Source organism: Oryzias melastigma, linkage group LG24, assembly GCF_002922805.2.
Source record: "Oryzias melastigma strain HK-1 linkage group LG24, ASM292280v2, whole genome shotgun sequence".
NCBI lineage: Eukaryota > Metazoa > Chordata > Actinopteri > Beloniformes > Adrianichthyidae > Oryzias > Oryzias melastigma.
In genome coordinates, this window is record NC_050535.1 from 16,904,215 (window position 1) to 16,926,349 (window position 22,135).

General features: G+C 37.8%; 2 protein-coding genes across 2 annotated transcripts in view; one reads left to right on the forward strand and one right to left on the reverse strand.

Moving 5' to 3' along the window:
- Positions 1-13,819, forward strand: part of ehd3 (EH-domain containing 3) — a 15,901-nt gene extending 2,082 nt beyond the window's left edge. Inside the window, exons 2-8 of the mRNA XM_024290994.2 lie at positions 3,822-3,998; positions 4,414-4,511; positions 10,237-10,378; positions 10,450-10,549; positions 10,624-10,794; positions 12,604-12,768; positions 12,834-13,819. Of these exons, the coding sequence (XP_024146762.1) occupies positions 3,822-3,998; positions 4,414-4,511; positions 10,237-10,378; positions 10,450-10,549; positions 10,624-10,794; positions 12,604-12,768; positions 12,834-13,361 (1,381 nt within the window). The 3' untranslated portion in view covers positions 13,362-13,819. The remainder of the gene's footprint in view (positions 1-3,821; positions 3,999-4,413; positions 4,512-10,236; positions 10,379-10,449; positions 10,550-10,623; positions 10,795-12,603; positions 12,769-12,833) is intronic.
- med23 (mediator complex subunit 23) overlaps positions 1-22,135 on the reverse strand; it is a gene marked incomplete in the record, with an annotated part of 129,350 nt that overhangs the window by 36,372 nt on the left and 70,843 nt on the right.

The window sequence follows — 22,135 nt, forward strand, 5'->3', positions numbered from 1 at the left end:
GAGACTGAAAACATGTTTTGAAATTGAAATTTTGAGTTTTGAAACCTGAAAAAACATTTGAAGCTGAAAATAATTACGTTTATTTTAGAATGGCAAAAAGTTTTGAATATTTGACTTTTTTGGGCCAAACACCAACATTTTTTTCAAAATGTTTTATTTGGGTTTCAAATATTTATGGCCCCAATTTGGCTCCATAGAGTAAAATCTAAAAAAAATAAAAAATCCAAACGTAATACAAGTTTAGTATGAAGAAACAACAAAAAAACACAAATTTAAATCTTTTACTGTCATTGTTCCATCATCTGACATTCAAAATCTAAATAATAAAGGACTAAACTAAATTAACAAAAGAAATATATAGATGCTAACTATTTTTTCGTTTAAATTTTGTGCATTTTGTAAAGCCAAAGAGCCATAATGGAGGCTTTAAAGCGCAGGGCTCTGGAGACTCCGGTTGCAGAGCCCTGCTTTAGCCTCATCATATAAAGCTCACATTTGCCTGCAGTGCAGATAGTTTACGATTGAGTCCAGCGCTTCTGCACTCTCTTATTCATGACTCTGCATCCTGAGTGTGGTCTGAGTTTATTGATTTTCTTTCTATCGTGGAGCAGAATGCTGTCAAATTCAAATTTTCCATCAGGATGCAACTTGAAACATTTCAACGCTACACAAAGATGTTATAAAAGATGCTTTTCTTTATTATAAAGCGTGCTGTCCTGAAGGTGTGCGGGTGGATTGCACAACTTGTTGCAGAAAAGGATGGCTGACACTGTACAGACACGCTTGTGTGGAGATGGTTCCACCAGGCACTGCTGGCTCCTCCAGGATGGTGTGGATCCAGAATAAGGGTTCTATCTGCTAGCAGTTCATAAATAGGAACCCATCCAAAATAAAACTCAAAATAATCAACCGTTAAACTTTAGCAGGTGAACCTTTCATTTATCTGATAAATGTGAAAAAATCCCCTAAAAATCTGTTTGTGCAACAAGAAACTTCATTGAATTTAGTTTAGTCTTTATATATAAGTTATGAAAAGAGAGAAAAAAGGTTTAAAATATGAAGTTTTAGGCATTTAAGTAAAAAAAATGTCTTATTTGCACCAAAATATTATGACACTTTTGAGTTTTAGCCCCAAAATAATCAAATTTTTTGCTTATTACTGAATAATAATTATAGCAAAGCAAAAAAATCATAGTAATTTATGGATATAATAGTACTACTATTTATGCTGTCATGAATGCAAAAACCTTTTAAGAAAAAGACATCCAGAAATTCTCGACTTGTAATTTGCAGGAAAAAAGTCTAAAGCATTTAATGTAAAATATATATGTATAGATGGATATATATGTATTTTAATTCCCAAATCCTGCCCGAAGTGTCGTCATGTTTTATTGGGTTATTCCTTATAAAAATGTGAAGTTCTGTCCTGTTTTCTGAAAAACAAAGATGAGTAACAGATGAGCGTCTGCTGTTGCACATCAGTCTGGAAAGAGTTTGAAAGCCGTTTCACAATCCTTTGGAATTCATTCTTCAAGACTGGGAAAAGTGGAGCCAGCCTGGGGCCACTCCGGGAACTTTATCCCGGGGGTTTAACTTTAATATTGATTCACTTTGTCTGATAAAAGTTAAAGTCACTCAAAAAGACTTATTTTCTCCCACTAAAAAATGCTTAGCAGAGGAAATAATTTTCTTTACAGGACTTTTTTTTTTAAAGATCGAATTAAGTTTGATCAGATATGATCAAGCAGAAAAGGTTTCAAAGCTTTTGTTAGGTGAATGATTTCTATAATTCAATTGTCAAACCAGTGGAAAAATGAATGTCACTGGCACGAAATTGGAACTCCCAGTACACGTGAGAGAAAAAATAACTACTATATGATACAATTTACAACACAATATATATTTACAAAAATATAATTAAATAAATTGTTAGACATTTAATTGAATAGACCCACTCCAGTGAAGTTGTTGTGTCATATTACTGCTGATGGACGACATTTACTAGGAAAATTAAAATCCATTTCTTTTGTCTATTCATGAGTTTCAGGAATTGGAGGGGAAGGGGGGCGGGGTTGCTCTTTGCCACAATACAGACAAAATTCCAATGACCTTCTTAACTTAAAGTTCCCTTCTGATGAAAATCTTGTTTTTTGAGCTTTTAATATGTATTGGTTGGGTTTGTCCTTATAAGAGAGAACAAGGGGTCAGGGGCGGGGCTACTAAAAGCCACACCCCCTCACAGGAGATTTTGGAAACAGAGGCTTCAGATCAACATGAAAAATGGTATTTAGGTTGTGGACCTTTGGTCAAAAACTTCATAATCATAAAACACAACTGGGACTTTAAGATCAGATTTTGTTGAATGGAGGAGCTTTATTTAGCAGGCTGTATTATATAGAAATATGATTCTAAGACTAATAGCTGAAATCATTCACTCATTCATTCATCTTCCTGACCGCTTCGTCCCTTTCGGGGTCGCGGGGGTGCCGGAGCCTAACCCAGCTACTGATGGGCGAAGGCGGGGTTCACCCTGGACAGGTCGCCAGTCTGTCGCAGGGCCTCAATCACACACACATTCACTCTCACATTCACACCTAGGGGCAATTTAGAGTCGCCAATTAACCTATGAAGCATGTTTTTGGACGGTGGGAGGAAGCCGGAGTCCCCGGTGAAAACCCACGCATGCACGGGGAGAACATGCAAACTCCACACAGAAAGGTCCCAGCCGGGATTTGAACCGGGGCCTTCTCGCTGTGAGGCGAGAGCGCTAACCACTGCGCCACCGTGCAGCCCATAAAAACACATCAGCCCATAGTGGGATTTGAACCGTCAACCTCTCGATTGGTAGACAGGAGCTCTAACCGCCAGGCCATTGAGAAGGTGATAGTTGTAATCACTGAAGCTAATAGTTGACAACGCAAAAGCTGAAAGCCAACTAAAATATTAGCTAAATCTATGTCAAATTAGTCCAAAAAGCTAAAAAGAACTACTTAGGTTAACCAAAACAGCTATCATGTAACCGAAAAAATAGTTAGACTTCAAAATAGCCCCAAAAACTGAAAAAAAGCCTAAATTAGCCAAAGCAGCTAGCCTGAAAATATTAGCTAAACTCCAAAACAGCCTAAAATTTTTTTTAAAAAGGCTAAATTAGCCAAAATAGCTAGCAGGTAGCTGAAATGTTAGCTAAACTACAAAATAGCCTAAAAAGCTTTAAAAAAGCCAAAGTTAGCCATAACAGCTAGCATGTAAATATTAGCTAAATTCCAAAATTACTTAAAAAAAAGAAAAAAAGTCCAAATTAGCCAAAAACAGCTAGCATGTAGCTGAAACATTAGCTAGACTCCAAATTAGCCTAAAAAGCTAAAAAAAAAAAAGCCTAAATTAGCCAAAGCAGCTAGCATGTAGCTGAAATACTAGCTAAACTCCAAAATAGTCTAAAAAAATTTTAACAAATGCCAAAATAGTCCAAAAAGCGCAGAATGCCAATTTTTAAAACTTCAAAATTGTAACTTTTGCACATAAATATGAATAACAGAAAGGCAGTAATTTTATTCAAGAATAAATCAACTTAAACCTTAAATAACTTTCAATATTTTACTCTCTATAAAAATATATTTTGTCAAAATTATAAGAGTTAGAAGTGAGTGCAGGATAACATCGGGCCATTAATAACAAAAAATGAAATGATCTGGAGGGCCAGATAGAATTTCCCGAGGGCCGGATTCGGCCCCCGGGCCTTAACTTTGACACGTATTTTATAGGTTATTAGAAAGAGCTCTACTTATTCATTTTTGTATCTGTTTTCTTCCATCCCGTCTCAGCTACCTGTTGGAGCAGGACTTCCCTGGCATGCGGATTGGCCCCGAGCCCACCACGGATTCCTTCATCGCAGTGATGCACGGGGACACAGAGGGGGTCATACCCGGCAACGCTTTGGTCGTCGACCCCAAGAAGCCTTTCAGGAAGCTGAACGCTTTTGGAAACGCATTCCTCAACAGGTAGCGGCCCACAAGCGCACGCACCTGCGCCCACATTCAAAGGCTTGGGGGAGGGCGCGCCGCCGACTGACGCCGCACGGGGAGGCGAAAACAAAAGGCCAAGTTAGAGAAGCGTTCAGCAAAAAAGCGGTGGAGGATGGGGAGACGGAGCAGAGAGTTTGCCAGCGAGAATCCACACCAGCTCTCCACATTCCTGCGTGATTGAATTTCCCTCCGCTCACTGCTCAGGCTTTTTGAGTGGAAACGGAGAGATAGGTCGTCGAGAGTGGTCTAGTAAAAGGAACAATCCAGAAACCTCCAACAATAACAGCAGCAGACATGCGTGTGACTTCTGCTCAGATTTAGAGAGGAGGTGGAGGCCTGCTGGGATGTTTACCGTCACCGCGTTTCACACTTCTGCCCCTCCTCTGTTCAGGTTTGTGTGTGCACAGCTTCCTAACCCGGTGCTGGAGAGCATCAGCGTGATCGACACCCCGGGGATCCTGTCCGGAGAAAAACAGAGAATCAGCAGAGGTAGGAAACGTGACCCCGACTCTCAGTTTTGGGTCAGAAATGATCAAATATTTTCAGCTGTCAGTGTGGGGTCAATGAACTCATTCAGCCTCGCCGTTCAGCAGAAGTCTGCTTCTCCTGCATCAATGTCAAACACAAGCTGGTATTTCTTTGATTCTTGCACCAAATTGGTGACTTTTCTCCTCTGAGTTGCACGTGTGGAGCTCATTTGTTGCATAACACGTCATGACTGCAGCCTTGTCTGATTCCAGGCAGGGTTCTGTTTTAGATTTCTCCTTCTGTCATAAGCTCTCCCGCCTCCGGTCTGCATCTTGACCATCAAATGAAGGCAGAAGTACCGATAATTATCAAGAAAAGTAAAGAGCGACATGTGTTTTCGATTGAGAGAGAGAGAGAGAGAGAGAGCAACGTTTGGGGGAAAAGTCGAAAAGTCATTTCTGAACAGAAAAATAAGAACCTGAGAGTGAGGCTTTGTCTGATTTCCAATAACGGTTGTAAATTGATCTGCATGCACCAAAATCCTTAGATTCCTCTATAAAGATTTAAAAAACAATTGATTTTAAATGTATCTGCAGTAAACCTAACATGACTAAAACCAAAACATGTGACACTTTAGAGAGTACTTTCTCCATTGAGATCAAATAGATTTTTTTTTGACAAAATGGGTCTGGAAATTGGAGCGCTGAGGTGGGAGTATAATGGTATGGGCCCAGCTGAAGCAGGAAAAGCTACTATTTTAAGTACCAATAATGGAGAGAAAATAGACTCACTCTGATTTGTGCGTCTGTAATTCTTGATTTGTGCTTAAAGGGACCCTACCATGAAAATTCTACTTTTTGAGGTTTTAAATGCATTTTACTGTTCATTCCTCACTATAAAGAACCCTTAAACGTATTTTGATCCGTTCATGCATTTAAGAGTAATCCTCCAAAAACCTGCATTTAGTTTTTTTTAAGCTAATTTGGAGTTTAGTTAATATTTTAGCAGTATGCTGTTTGTTAAAATTTGACTGTATAAAGGGGCTCTACTATGAAAATTCTGCTTTTTGAGGTTTTAAATGCATTTTACTGCTCATTCATCACTATAAAGAACCCCAAAACAGTATTTTGATCCGTTCATGCATTTAAGAGTAATCCTCTAAAAACCTGAGCTCTCTGCAGCAGCCCCTCCCATACCCACCAAAACAAGCGGTTGGAAACGTGCTGATGTAAGATCATTGCCAACAGGAAGAGTCTGTCTGTGCTGCAAGCTCCGCCCCCAGTCTACAACGAAAACACACCCACTTTCTCTGTGGAGTTGTGGTGCCGAGGTAGTTAATCCCCTGGCACCAGAATCTGTCTCCTGACATAAGAAAGCTACTTTCCTGTACTAGGAACCGCTCCAGGACCCATCTTTCAAGGTGGTCTCGATTTGTTTTCAATCAGACTAAACTTCTGTTCTGAGATTCCTCAGTCTGAATATGAAACGAACCGAGTGCGGAACAACTGAACCAAAAACGGCCACCGTACCCGACAGTCGCGTGATGTAAACACGTTAGAAATGAGGCGATCGGTGAGCCGCGGACAAATGTAGAGAATTAATCGTCATGTTATCCAAAAGGAAATAATCGGTCCATCTGTTTATTTTAACATCACTAAAAAACGTATAACTGCTTTGTCTGTGTCTCGTTACGTGGCACACGCGTGTGGTGCTGTCATGACGTCATCTAAAAGCTCTAATGTAGTTCTAAGATTGTAAATATCTGGTGAAACTTGACATTTTCCCACTTTCTTAAACAGATATGCCCAATAATTAATATAAAAAGTCTAAATAAGCATTTTTAAAACACTTAGTACCTTTAAAAATAAAAATATCTCCCAGAACTGATCACTTCCTCTCCGTAGCTCCTCTCTTGGCTTATTCATATAATGTATTCCATGAAGATTTACGCACAAATAAATCGTGGTGATACTTATTTCTCTCCATACCTAACGATTCTTTTTTCCTTCTGCTGAAGGATTAACTCTCTAAAAGGAACATTTCTTCTTTTTTATTTTCTGTCTCTTACAGCTGCTTTCATTCAAAATTTCCAAATGAAAAGAGACGGCAAAGTAAACATTTTTTAAGACTCCCCTCAAGCGTTTCAGAAAAAAAAACAAGTAAACCAGAAGTTAAAAAAACAAAACCAAACGGTTGTTAATGAGAGACCAAAGTAAAGAGCAGTTGTTGAGCAAGAATCTTTGTCTCAAGGGTCGGCTCACATTCCCCAGGTTGGATGATGGCATCGCCATGCCAACCAGTAACAGAGGATAATTTACTCTTCACAGTCTTTTAACTTTTTGGGAAAGCTAAACATTTTGTCTTCCTTTACTATCTTATTTGACTGTTTGGTTTTTTTAGGCAAATTTAATTTTTCTTTTTTTCTGCTTCAATCAGATTTGATTTACAATTTTTTTTCATTTATTTTAGCAATTATTTCCATGATAAAATACGCTTTATTTCCATTCAGTATTAGTATTTGTACTCCTACTAGCTTTTTATTTTATTTTATTTTTTCATTTTTTTCTTCTTTATTTAAAGCAAATTCAATAGTATGTTTTCATGTAACATCAGCTTTGGTCCAAAATAGATTTTCCTCTCTGAAGTCATCTCTGCACTACTATAGTAGGACTGGGTCGATAAAATAAATTAATCTATTTAAGCTTAACAGAAAATAGAGATCGATTTAGCACATAAAGCTAAAGTATGCTAGCTTAATGCTAACATTTAAAGGAATTTCCCATAGGACGGCTAATGCTAACTCTGTCAAAGTAAACAAACATTTCTGACTAAATGAACATCTTTATAAACTCATAGACATTAATTATCTAAACTCTTTTAAGGAAATATTTTTTAAAGTAGTCTAAAACCTCAATTTTTGCTCATTCTTTCTTCTTCTTCTGGAATAAGATGTACTGCCAACTCGTCGCCATCTAGTGGCCAAACTGAAACATCCTCTAGGAGAAACAGAACAATGTTTACAGTGTTAATGATCTGAACATTTTGAAAGTGTTGATTTTTATTTTTTAGCTTTAATAAATACACATTTTCCCATTTTGTAGACTTCCTTTTATGTGTTTTATTGTGAAAATGTTCCCCTATAACTCTATTAGCGACCAACTTGTTGCCAGAATTGGGGGTAAATATCCTGTTTGTTATATTTTTATATCTAGTTTGTCTCATCACTTCTTTTTTTTCCATCTTTTTGACATTTTTAACCGTTACATTCATGTGTGTGTCCAGATAAGGAGATGTCAGGCTATAGCTGCCTGCATAGATGTCCTTATGGAGGTACTGTAGATTACATAACAGATCTGGGTGTCAGCTCGCTGCAGACCTGCTAAAACAAGGATATCTTGATTTCCAAGTATTCATGGGCTGTTGCTTGTTCTTCTGCAGTTTTGTCACATGATAGGGGGTGAATTAGAGTCCAACTGCAGCCTGCAGGAGGATTTTTGCTAATGAAAGCTTCATTTATTCAAAAGAATTTAAACGTTTGTGTACTTTTTTTTTGCTTATTTTTAAGTTTTTCTTTATTAAATGTTTCAATAGTTGCTTTCTTGATTAAATTAGTAATTAAAAGCTTTGAAAAATCAATTTTTAGTGAAAAAAAAGTATTTTTTTTTTGCACAAAAATGTTTTATAAAATAGTTTTTATTTCTAAATGACCACCAGTTTGTTAGTATGAATCTCAATATATGCTTAATAATTCAAAAAGAGATGGTTAAATAGTTAATTATTTTGCAGTTAAATGAATACTGCCCTCTTGTGGCATTTTGTGGATTTTTTGCCCCCAACATGTGACAAAGTTACAGGTTGAAGAACAACTCAAAGCATCAAGGTATCTGCTGCGTATCTTTCCTAACCATCAATAGTTACTTTTCTCGCTGCTGTATCAAGTGTTTGAGCTTCTGTTCACGCGACGGACGGCGAGCAATCGATGCATTTAACCTTTTTTATTTTCTTGTTAATAATTGTTTTTTATTTTAGTTTAAACATTCACGGCGGTTGATTATGAACTCTTTCCCCTCCTGGGAAGAGGCACAACGCTTAACTTTTCTTAACTCGCTGGCTTCCAGTGTCGGCTCACTAATCCCGTGTTCCACCTTTTGTTTGTTGTTCCCTCCTCATATCCTGTGGAATGCCTCCAGGTAAGCTGGAGCTTTGTCCTTCAGGAGGACAAAGTCAGACCTCCGATTCCGGACAAACTCAGTGACTTATTCATCTATGATGGAGGCGTTCACTTCACAGCGTCCCTCTATAAGTCCTCCCAAAGTCAAACTGTTCGTTTGTAAAGCAAAGTAAATTCCTAGTTTTATTGTTTACCTTTTTTTTTTTTTTTTTTTTAGGAGTAAATTAAAATTCTTTTCTTTCATCATGTGGCTCATTTCCAGCTCCATCCATCACTCTAGAGAATATTATTTCATCATGACATCCACAGTCGTCTTTATCACTTGTATTAAACTGTCCATCAGCATTGAAACTTTTATGACCTCAGTCTTTAAAATCTCCCTAAAATCATGTTTTTTGAGTTTTTTACATATCTTTTTACATATAACACATGTAATAAGAAATATTTTTTTTTTTTTGCATTTCTGAGTATTTCTCCTTTTAAATCTCTGTTAATCAAACTGTCTTGGACAGACTCTGTTTGAATGACTGATCTTCTTTCCATCAGCAGCTCTGCTGCACATGCACTAAACCCCTAATCTGTTCCTAGTGTCTAGTTCAGGTTCTGGAGAAGAGAAGATGGTATCTTCACATTGACTGCAGTCAAATGAGCCGCCGTTCACATTTCTGTGGTCAAATCAGCATCACTGGATTTTTGGTGTGAGTTTCATCCAATACTTACGGTAGCAGGACTGAGAACGCTGGAAAATCTCCACCAGACTCCACGGAGCTTCTTGATGTGACCACGGAAATGTGAACGGCGGCTCATTTGACCGCAGTTGGAAAGGATTGTAAATCAATGAAAGAGCATTTTGATGTTAGCTTTGATTATTTTATCAAGAACTCTGAGAAACCAATGATTGAATGTATTGATCACAGTCAATAAACATTGGAGAATTAGCTAAAAGAGTCTTTGGTGAACTGGAAGGAGAAAGAATCAGGATTTTGGAGGAAGTTCTGTCCATGAAGATCTTCACTTCCTCGTCCAGCTGACATCCGGATCAGAACCATACGGCTGGACATTACCCAGATTGATGGACGTTTTATGGAGCAGTGGTGAGGATTTATGCTAGAGCTATCATAATTAGATGGGGGGATCAGGGGTGGGACTACCAAAAGCCACGCCCCCTCAGAGGAGATTTTGGAAACAGAGACTTCAGATCAACATGAAAAATGGCTTTTTTATATATTCAGGTTGTGGGATTTTGGTTAAAAACGTCATAATCATAGTTAAAACACAACTGGGAATGTTTTTTAAAATGGAAATATCGTCATAGGGGCACTTTAAAGACCCACAAATAAAAAAAAAAGATGTTTTTAACATCATTTTTCTGATGATTGAGGGCATAAAGAAAGAAAATTATGCTCAAAATTGCATTTCTGATAAAAAATTGATTATTTTGTCTAATAAATAATAAAAGATTACTGGGAAGACTTTTAAAATAAATCATTCTGTAATAACTTTTTCTACTTTGAGGAAAATAAATAATGCAAATATATGTATTTAAATGTGTTCACGTTTCTCTTCTCTTCTCAGGCTACGACTTTGCTGCCGTCCTGGAGTGGTTTGCGGAGCGCGTTGACAGGATAATCCTGCTGTTTGACGCCCACAAACTGGACATATCTGATGAGTTCTCTGAGGTGATAAAAGCCCTGAAGAACCACGAGGACAAGATCAGGTATCTTCTGACTCACTAATCAGCTTAACGTTGTAAAGAAATCAGTCCAAATCGATCCTCTTCTCCTCCAGGGTTGTTCTGAACAAGGCAGACCAGATTGAGACCCAGCAGCTGATGAGGGTGTACGGCGCCTTGATGTGGTCGTTAGGGAAAATCGTCAACACCCCTGAGGTACTCCAGAGAGGCTAATGCTAACGACCTTTGAAGTTCCCATGAGAAAAACCGTCTGGTTCTCTGGTGGACAGGTGATCCGCGTCTACATCGGGTCCTTCTGGTCCCACCCGCTCCTGATTCCTGACAACAGGAAGCTGTTTGAAGCCGAGGAGCAGGACTTGTTCAAGGACATCCAGTCTCTACCCAGGAATGCAGCGCTGAGGAAACTCAACGACCTGATCAAAAGAGCGAGGCTAGCCAAGGTGAAGCATTCAATCCTTCAATCAATTGATTTATCGGTCTGCAAAGAAACTTTCTATCCAAACGATAAGAAACAAACAACAGTTGGCTCCATGTTAACAAACGAGCTTCGTATGAGGTTTCCTCTTCTGTCATTTGTAGAGTTAGCCTTGACTGTCGAGTCTTATCGCTGTCACATAAACTGTACCGGACAAATGTCATTATTCACCTCCGGAAAAAAAGAGTTCCCACTTCCTTTTATGGACAGGAAGTCAGGTAAGAGAGGTGACGGGGGCGTAGAGGAGGAAGCGAGGAGGAAGTACGCGAAACGCACACATTTGTAAAGATGAGAGACGTCTTCCTTTTCCACAGCTGACAGGCTGGAGGAAAGATTCAAGGACGCCAAGTGGAGGATAAAAAATAAAAGATTCACTTTTCCTGGAGGGAAAATGTTTCATATTTAGGAATTTTAGGAAATTAAAAATGTCTAAACAAACAAAATAAATGTTTCCATAAATCTGAATAACATATATACACTCAAAACACAGTATTGAGGTGATGAGAAAAACAAACACGGAGAATCTCTGAGAACAAAGCATCCGTATGAGATGCTTTGGTCTCTTAAATGAGATAAACAAAGCAACTGAGCTGTAAACATTACAACATTTATAGTTTTAAATCTTAAAATTTGTTTTCTTTCAAAATGAGTATTTTTATCATGAATCATCACTTTTTAAAGGCATCCTTAACAACAATTTAGTGAAAACGTTTTTACTCAAAAGTAGTTAAATTATTATTATTTTCATTTATTTTTATTTTGTTGAACAAAAAAGTATTTAAATAAAATTAAACAAAAAAGACAATTTGAAAAAATATATATATGTTTAAATTTGACAAAATACTGAAAAGTCTATTTTTACCAAATTTTTTAATTTTACAAATTGTTTTTTTCAATTTTTCAATACATTTTCACATTTGTAATTTGCACTTTTGAGTTTAAAACTGTCTTCATTTTTATTTTCAAATACACCATATACATTTTTAAAATCTACACTTTGTTTTTTTTTGTTCACTTTAAACCACATGTGTCAAAGTCAAGGCCCGGGGGCCAAATCCGGCCCTCCGGGTAATTAAATTTGGCCCACTAGATGATTTTATATTATCCTTATTAACGGCCTGATTTAATCTTTTATTTTTAGACTGAGTTTTGTATAATTTTAGCATTTTATTTTTTATTGATTTTATTTTATTTTTATAAATTTTATTAATATTTGTATTATTTTATTTGTATAATTTTAGCCTTATATTTATATAATTTAACAGGATATATTTAATGGAGATCAAAATCTTTTGCATTATTTATAAATGTAATTTTTCATACAAAATGATGTAAAACAAAAGATATTTAAGTGTTTTTTTTTCTTTTAGCTTTTAGTTTATATAATTTTACAAATTATATTGTCATTTAGTTTAAAATATTGAAATTTATTTAAGGTTTAAGTTGATTTTGTTCTGGAATAATATTCCTGCCTTTTTATTATTCATAGTAATGGTAAAATATTGCGTTTTTAAAGTTTTAAAAGTTTAGTTTAATTGTGTTCAATAAATGTTTATCCTGTTTGTTTGTTTTGGCCCCCTATGCGATTTGAGTTTGACACCCCTGCTTTAATCTGATCCCTTATTGAAAACATTCATAAATCTCTTTGCATAAAAATATAGTTTGTCATTTCTTAGTTTCAAAATTCCATCTTTTTATGACTTGATCAGATATTTCAGTGATACTGTGCTGTCACAGCTTGTCCATGGTTTTAAGCGTCTGTCTTCATGCACAGGTCCACGCTTACATCATCAGCTCGCTGAAGAAAGAAATGCCTTCCGTTTTTGGGAAAGAAAATAAGAAGAAAGAGCTGATCGCCAGTCTGGGAGATATTTACAAACGGATTGAAAGGGAGCACCAGATCTCACCCGGGGATTTCCCCAACCTGAAGAAGATGCAGGTGAGTGAGGAAGACCTCCAGATGTCCAGATTGCTTCAAGGTTCTGAGACAAACTTGTCTTTCAGGACCAGCTGCAAGCTCAGGACCTCAACCGGTTCCAGCCGCTGAAGCCTAAACTCCTGGAGGCCGTAGACGACATGTTAGCCAACGACATCGCTAGTTTGATGGTTCTGGTGCGCCAAGAGGAAACCCAGCGGCCCAATTCGGTGGTGAAAGGCGGCGCCTTCGACGGCACCCTGAACGGCCCGTTTGGACACGGATACGGGGAAGGGGCGGGCGAAGGCATCGACGAGGCCGAGTGGGTCGTCGCCCGGGACAAACCTGCTTACGATGAGATTTTCTACACGCTGTCCCCCGTTAACGGGAAGGTGACGGGCGCCAACGCCAAGAAGGAGATGGTGAAGTCGAAACTGCCCAACACGGTGCTGGGAAAGATCTGGAAGCTGGCCGACATCGATAAGGACGGCATGCTCGACGATGAAGAGTTTGCCTTGGCCAACCACCTGATAAAGGTGAAACTGGAGGGACATGAACTGCCGTCGGACCTGCCCGCACACCTAGTGCCTCCTTCTAAAAGGAAAATAGCAGATTAAGGGTAAAACTAGTCCATCAGTTCTTCAAATTACACCAGTAGAGTTTCTGCTGTACGGTAAAGCAAAAACGGACTAACCCATTAGTCCTGCTGCGTCTGTCATCTCAGTATCTGTAGTCTTTCTTCAGGCATGTGTGCAGAAAATATCTTTAAATGAAAAATCAAGAGTGTAGAGCTCAGCACATTGGCTGGAAACTCAATCCATAAAAATATTAACAAAAAGTGACAAAAGGGTTCGATCTTTAAAGGGAAAGTTTTAAAAAAAAGGTAAATTCTCCTTTATTTAGAAAATAATGATTGTGGAACAAACTTAACTAGAACAGTTGCATTTCCTGTGATCATGCTAGTGTGAATGTTCTTTGCTGAAAGTAGTCGTTGAAGACACAATTTACTTTAGTTGCTGAAGGGATTTGCTGAAAATACAAAAGCTGTTTGCAAAATGTTACATTTGCTAAAAGACTGGATATTTTGTTAAAGAACTGTGAAAGAGCGCTGAAGTTGACCTAAAGTTCTGAAAATTTGTTGTAAAATTGTTTAAAAATCCCTAATAGATCCCAATTTTGCAAAAATATCTAGTGTGTTGCTTAAATATGAGCAAAATTTCAAATTAGCCAAAAAAGCTAGCTCGTTGCTTAAATACTAGCTAAACTCCAAAATAGCCTAAAATTCCTCAGTAAACTAAATTAGTCAAAGCCGTTAAACCAAAAGCTAACATAAGCAAACGTTAACTTTTGTGGCTACAGGCCTGTTGCTAAAATAGAAGCTGAACTCTAAATTAGCCTAAAATACCCATTAGATGACAAATTAGCCAAAAACGTTAGGATGTTGCTAAAATATTAGCTAAACTCCAAATCCCCATTAAAAAAAACCCCAGCAGATAACAAATTAGCCTAAACGTTAGCCCGTTACTAAAATATTAGCTAAACTCCAAATCAGCATTAAAAAAAACCAGTGGAAAACAAATGAGCCAAAATCGTTAGCATGTTGCTAGAAGTTAAACTCTAAATTAGCATTAAAAACCCCAGTTGAAAACAAATTAGCCAATATTGTTAGCATGTTGCTAGAATATTAGCAAAACTCTAAATTAGCCTAAAAAACCCCAAGTAGGTGACAAATTAGCCAATAACGTTAGCATGATGCTAAAATATTAGCTAAACTCCAAGTTAGGATTAAAAAAACCCAGTGGGTAACAAATTATCCAGAACGTTAGCCTGTTGGTAAAATATTAGTTAAACTCCAAATCAGCATAAACAAATCCCAGTAGAAAACAAATTAGCTAAAATAGTTAGCATGTTGCTAAAATAGAAGCTACACTCTAAATTAGCACAAAAACCCAGTTGAAAACAAATTAGCCAATATCGTTAGCATGTTTCTAGAATATTATCAAAACTCTAAATTAGCCTACAAACCCCAAGTAGGTGATAAATTAGCCAAAGAAGTTAGCGTGTTGCTAAAATATTAGCTAAACTCTAAATTAGCATAAAAACCCAGTCGATAACAAATTAGCTCAAATGTTAGCATGTTGCTACAATGTTAGATGAACTCCAATTTTTTTTTAATTAATATAAAAGATGAAAACATAGTCCCTGAATATATTTAAAGGTTTGTTGTTAATCTTCTTAAAATGTTAAAATTTGACGACTTTCTTATTTATTTTCTATGGGGAATATTTTGTTCAATATTTCAAAAACTATAACGTTTATGAATACCGGAATTTCAAGCAGTAATGTTCTGAACGAGCGGAACGTTTTGATACTGAAAGCTGTGTGAATGCTTATGAAGCCTTCACACAATTGGTTAAAAAAAATAAATAATAACACTGGAATGAGCAATTACAAGCATAAGCAGTAGAAAAGCTATTTTTTTATTTTAGTTCCTTTTATATTATAGATCCAGATTAAACTGCTGTATTTACAGGTGTTGCCACCTTAGACCTTTTGATTTAAGCAGTCCATTCAGCAACAAAGACGTCACAGAGGGAGAGTAAACAAAAAAAAAAGTATCAGAAACAAACTTATTGAAGATTTTCTAACCAGTTACTGAAAAAAAGACTGAAACTGCAACATGTGGATGAAAACTCCGCCTTTAAGAAGTCGAAAGATTCCTGGGAATCTCATTACTGTGATTATTACAACTAACTGCATTGAAACGGTTTGAACAAGGGTGTTGAATGTGTCTGTCGTCATGTATGTATTCATTCAAACACAGTTATTAATGTCATTTCTTGTAACCTAAATGTATTAACTTGTAAGCATTGCATATGTATTCATTTGAGAGTTTTTTCATTGATTTCCTAAAGGAAAAATCTGGAATAAACTAACATAAAAGTTCAAAACCTGAATCAACAACTGTGTTGACACTTATTTTTGCTTTTTCTTTCTAAATTGAAATTGGGCAACAATATAAGGGTCCTTATGTTACAAATTAATAGAGGAGACATTTCAAAATGCTGTTTTTAGTTTATTATGCTGCTCTCCACATGTGTTTCTGACTGTAAATCTAATGAGCATTTTAAAGTGTAGATTTGGAAATCGTACATGTTTCTCTGTGCTGCACTTTTTTTTTTTAATTCATCAAGTTATCAAAATATGAAGCAGATGGCTGTTCCAATGTAGATTACAGATGATGTTTCCACACTGGTTGCAACACGAACGTAGCAGCAAACATTCACTGTGTTTAATGTTTCTAAATAATATTGCATCACTTGCTTTTCTGTCATCATAAAATGCCTAGAAGTGTAATAAAACCCATGTATTCCACTCCTAAATGTTGCTTTTATAGCGCCTAAAAAAAAGTTAAATCAAATCCAGACTTTCACACGCCCAAGCCTTTTAAAGCAAGAGAGAATTTGGGGAAAAAAGTCTAAAAAATGGTGATTTAAGCAGCAATGGACTATTCCATCAAAATAAAGTTTAATTTCTGTCACATTTAAATGTGGTTTTACATTTTAATTTCATATCAAAACTTTAGAATTCTTGGCAATGCCTAAAAGTATTAAAGAAAGTATTAGATGGACATTTCTTTAAAGAAAAGATTAATACAACCGTAGCAGAGGGCCTCGTCTTATTGTTTCCCTGGGACAGCACACACCACAATCCAAATGTATGGAGAAATAAATGTTTACATGATGAGGTAAATGATCTAAGAGTTTATAAATGTTTTACTTTAGAAAAGGGATGTCAAAAAGTATAACTAACAAAATTACATTTGCTGTGTAAAAAATATATTTTTTAGTTTTAATATTGTTTTCACAGAAAAAGGGAATTATGATGCAAATCTAATTCATAAAAATGTGTGTGCATAAATATATTTATTGTGTTAAAATACAATGATTTCATTATATCAGCACATAAAGCTTAAATCCGCTAGCTTGATGCTAACGTTCAATGGAATTTCCCATAGGATGGCTTATGCTAATGCTCGGTAAAATAAAAAAAATATATTGCTAACTAAATAAACATCTTAATAAAATCACAGGCATAAATTTTCGAAACTCTTTTATGGAAATATTTTTTTAAGTAGTCTAAAACATTGTTTTTTTGCTCATACTTTCTTCTTCTTCTGGAATAAGGTGTACTTCTATAGCGCGATCTCCACCTAGTGGTCAAACTGAAACTTCCTCCAGAAGCAGAACAATGTTTCCAATGTTAATGATCTGAACATTTTTTGTTAGAACTTCTCCTTTAGAGAATCCATGTAACACTGGATGATATTAACAATCTCATTATTTCACTGATACATTTACAGTATGTGAACTGGATCAGATTAATATTAATATATTCATAACATATAGTAGATTATTAATGTATTTCTAAACAAATGTGTATAAATGTGTAAACTTAAAATTCAATTGTAGATCAAAAGAATAAAAAAATAGGTATCAAATCGATCCAATCTCCGGTGAAGCGAAATTATTATTGATATGTAGCCCTAGTCTTAACAGGAAAAAGACGAGCAAAGAATTTTACTTTTGATAGTAAGAGGAAACATTTGACAGTGATGAATGTTTCGGGTCATCATTAGCTCATATTTACTCCTATAGGTTAAACTTTATTTTAAAATTCAAGAAAAAAATTGCATTTTTTTGTTTTTAAAACAGATTTTTTATTCATAACAGTTGCATATTTTTGGGTTATGGTATAAAAAAGAAAAACAAAAAAGACAACGCCCACTGTCCATCTTTTAACAAACATTGAAACGAAGCTATAGCTGCTGCTTAAAGGTCTGAAAATATGTATAGAAATGAGTCTGAAACAGCTGTCAGCTCTCCCAGAACTGGACTTTAGTCAACCCCAGCTCTTGTGTAACAGTTTGTCCGCGAGCATAAATAAGTAATGAAAGACGGAGTGCTTGACACTGCATGGTATGGAAAATGGAATTCCTCCATGTTATTCTTAGGGGGCTCCTTCTTATCTTCCTCAGTTTAGGGAGGTTTTCTTACTGTCACAACAAGGAGGTGATAAAACCGCCATGCTCCGAGTACACTACACGTCTGTTTTGCATGTTTGGGCCGAACACGACAGGAAAGACAGGATGGGATCTCTCCCCGGAGCCGCATGCATTTCTGTATCGTCAAGGGACGTTGTTGTGTGCATGCACAGGAAGTGGAAGCATCCCTCTCCACGGAGACACATCCACATGGAGGGAAGATGCAGAGGTCTCTTCTTTCACAGAGGACGTTGTGTTCTTGCCCGCCGTTTCCTGCCGGTCCCACCTTGACCCTTCTGTGGGAGTCTCGTGAGAGCTCGTGCATCCTCTGTCATGGCGTGACGTCAACTTCAACGTACCAGGAGGAGTGACAGCTCGCTCACGCAAGAGGACTGCAGTCGAAACTGCTTGATTCATTTACACAACTATTGTGTGTCTGAACTTTTCAGGATACTGATAACAAAGCTAAAATTAAGTATCCAAGAAATAACTTTTCTCATTGCAGAGGGCAGGTATTTATACTTCCTGGAAATGCACAGAACTGAAAAAGAGACAGCCGATCCGTGAGGAGAAATTCTTTTAAATCAGCGACAGATGAAATATGTTTTGACTTTTTCCAGCAGGAAAACACATATTTTGAATTAGTGATAAATGTGTGTGACATCTGTCAAGAGAACATACAAATACAAGGATAAGAGGGCCCCATATGGTTTAAAAGAGGGCAGAAAATGTGGGTTTGTCCATAGTTTTTGTTGTGGCCCCACCTGGGTTTGCCAACATTGGCTTAACTATTGTGCTATTTTATGACCCAAGCCTTACTTTGACGTGTTATTCATTCCATGAAAAATGTGGATGATGGTGGTCATGTCTGCTATGGACACCAGTGAAGGTCTAAAATAATCGGAAAAAAAAGTTCAGCGTTCCTGGGAAAGCACCATTGACATAAATATCAATAGACATCGTAACCTCTCCCCTCTCGAGTTCCAAGTAGGAAGTACCCGCTGGTTGCAAGAAGGCCAAAGTCCCACAGACTTCCACTGAGAAATAGACAGATTTCTCAGTCATTTTATTTGTCAGAATAATCATTCTTGCTCTGATGCTTCCTTCTTAACACATTCTTTCGAACAAACCAGAACAAACTCACTCATGATTGGTTGACAGTACTTCCTCTAAAAATGTGACTCAGACCGACTCGGACTTATTCCTTTTGACGAGTTGCAATTGTTTGTAATACGGCGGTAGACGTGCCAGGAAGAGACGGCGAAGGCTTTGGCCTGATTTCATGGGGCCCCAAAGTAAGGCATCTCCTATGGGGGACCTCAGCACTTGCTATGTCCAGTTCTTATTAAAAATCTATAGATAGCACAATGGTTAAGTTGGCACTAAGTCGGTTTGGTCACTACGGTAGCCAGCTGCCTAGTGAACACCCACTGAATCCCCACTTAAGTCAATGTGGGCAGACACAGGTGGAGCCACCACAGAAACTGTGGACAAACCCATTCGGGGCCCAAATCTTCTGCCCTTTTAAACCATATGGGGCCCACCTGACTTTGCTGGATGGGTTAGATTGGGCAGGTGCAGTTATTATTATTATTTATTTATTTATTGTTAAATTGAAAAGAAATTGTACAGTTTCATAATAATGGAACTTCAGGAAACACAACACACATGTGACTGAGTGGGATTAAAGAAGCAGCCTAAAATGAACATTTTCTAGCTAATAGTAGAAAAAAATATTTTGTGGTAGTTATTGGGAGTTAAAAAAAAACTGCAGAGACCCTCAGACACCACAAGCAGTTTTTTGCACTGTTTTTCATTGTGAATCCACTCCAAGCATCATGCAGTAAATCAGCCTCTTTAAAAAACGTGAGTCATTATTCATCACAGGCTCAGTTGGTGGCCTTGTCGTGTCTCCACTTCGCCTCTGCACAAATAGGAAGATCAGACAAAAAGTTGAAGGGAAACCCAGATGTTTGCAGATAGCGCACACATCAAACTGGGAATGTAAAACTCATGACGATAGGAGGAACTTTGTCAGTAAAGGTGTGAAAGAATGAACCAGATTCACTTTTTTTATTAGATTGTAATTTTAACATTTTTTGTAGATACAATAGGCATAAGATTTCCTTTTTTAAGAAAGTGACTATTTGTATGTGAGTTTGACACATGCAGGCAGAGCTTTATGGGGTTCCATTTGTGCCAAAAGTATGTTTTTCCCCCCTCTGTCTGTCTTCTGAACAAGTGTATTGAACATTTGTTCATGTCTATGTACCACTAAGCAATATCTTCTGGATGTCCATGTTTTTTAGATGCTTAGACGATGGCTTTGTGTTTGCTTTGTGATGCTTAAAACTTTGCATTTGCTATTGTGGTTGGATGTGGTCGTCAGTAAAGTCCTTAGCAGCAGTCGATAGCATTGCTAGCTCCTGTCGTTTCACAGGACATTACTTAGTAGGAGTACATAGACATGATTAAATGTTCAATATAAATGTTCAGTAGGCATAGACAATGGACCAAAAATATGGACAGTGGACAAAAAAACCTTCAGTGGGCCCAAGGTAAACTGAGTTTGAGATCCCTGGTGTAAGTGAATTACAGTTCTATGGACTGATAAGAAGAGGGCCGAGAACAGAACCTTGTGGTACACCAATTGAGAGGTAACAAGCTGGAATTACCTTTAAAATTTTTTCCATGATAGGTGAGATTTCATCTAGACTAGAGCTGTTTTGGAAGATCTGGTTTTGATCAGTCAAATCTGAGCTATGCAAAGACCCACCTCTGAAGAGAGGAGGGCTACTTCCTTTGTCCAGTTCTGATTCTCCAGACCAGTTGACATCAAATGAGTTGTTGATAACTGATCGCTGATTTTCACACTTCCATAAATGTGAAATGTTAAAAAATGCTCCCAGACAGTAAACTATTAGTGTTGTTGTGGTCAATTTTGGCTGTGATATAATATCAGAGGTATGAGCTGCCAGACTAGTGTTTGTAAATCACATCCTGCAACCAGTTTAATCAAAAACAGAGGAGAGGATGGGAGCAGCCCAAATCTTTCATGAATGTGGGTGCGATTTCAGTAAATCATTCTGAAAGATCTAATCAGTCAATAAGATTGGCTGGATCAGCCTTGCACCTGTGGCAGCCTGGATCCTGCTGTAAATCCAATGCAGTAAGTCTTTGATGGTGCAGACATCTGGCCCTGAACCGCAGTTCTCAGACAGCTCAGCAAGCAGGTCTGAAGCTCATGAAAAGGTTGGGGCATGAATTCTTTTCCTGGTTTGAAATGTCACTTGGAGATCAGCCGGTAACCAACCAGCCAGCAAGGCTAAGAGGGCCCCATATGGTTTTAAAGTGGGCAGAAAATGTGGAACCCAATGAGTTTGTCCACAGTTTCTGAGGTCGACCCTCTGTGTTTGCCCACATTGGCTTAAGTAGGAGTGGGTTATCTTGCTACTCTACCGAACCTCCCAGTAGGGGCGTAGCTTGCTAGTACGATCCACATGTAGCAAGCTCTGCTGTATTGAACTAGCGAGCTCCGTTGTTGTGAGTTCCGCTTTATTGAGCTCCAGTGTATCAAGCTAAAAAGTTCTGCTGTAGCAATAGTAACCTCTACTATAGCAAGCTAGCGAGCTCCAGTGTATTGAGCTACACTGTTACAAGCTCTGCTGCATCAAGCCAGCGAGCTCCACTCTAGCTAGCAAGCTCTGCTGTAGCAAACGCTGTTATAAAGAGCCCGCAAGCTCCAGTGTAACAAGCTAGCAAGTTCTGCTGTAGCAATCTAGTGATCTCTGCTATAGCAAGCTAGCAAGCTCCGCTGACGTGATCTACCGAGCTCCGCTGTAGCAAGCTAGCAATCTCTGGTGTATCGAGCTCCACTGTAGTGAGCTAGCGAGCTTCAATGTAGCAAGCTAGCAAGCTCTGCTGTAGTGAGCGACACTGTTACAAGATCTGCTGTATCAAGCTGGTGAGCTTCGCTTTATCGAGCTATCGAGCTCGGCTAGCAAGCTCTGGTATAGCGAGCCAGCAAGCTCCGCTGTTGTGATCTAGTGAGCTCCGCTTTATGGAGCTAGTGAGCTCCAGTGTATCAAGCTGCAGTGTATTGAGCTAGCGAGCTCTGCTGTCCACCGGGTGGCAGGCTAGAATGTCGAGCTAACCCACTGAGTGTCAACTTAGGCCAATGTGGGCAAACACAGGTGTGGTCATCACAGAAACTGAGACAACCCCAATCGGGTTCACATTTTCTTCCCACTTTGTAACCATATGCGGCCCAGTTTACTTTGCTGACTGGGCAGAAACGGCTCTGTCAGCTGATTTCTAATCTTTTTCCATCTGTCAGGGAGAAGATTT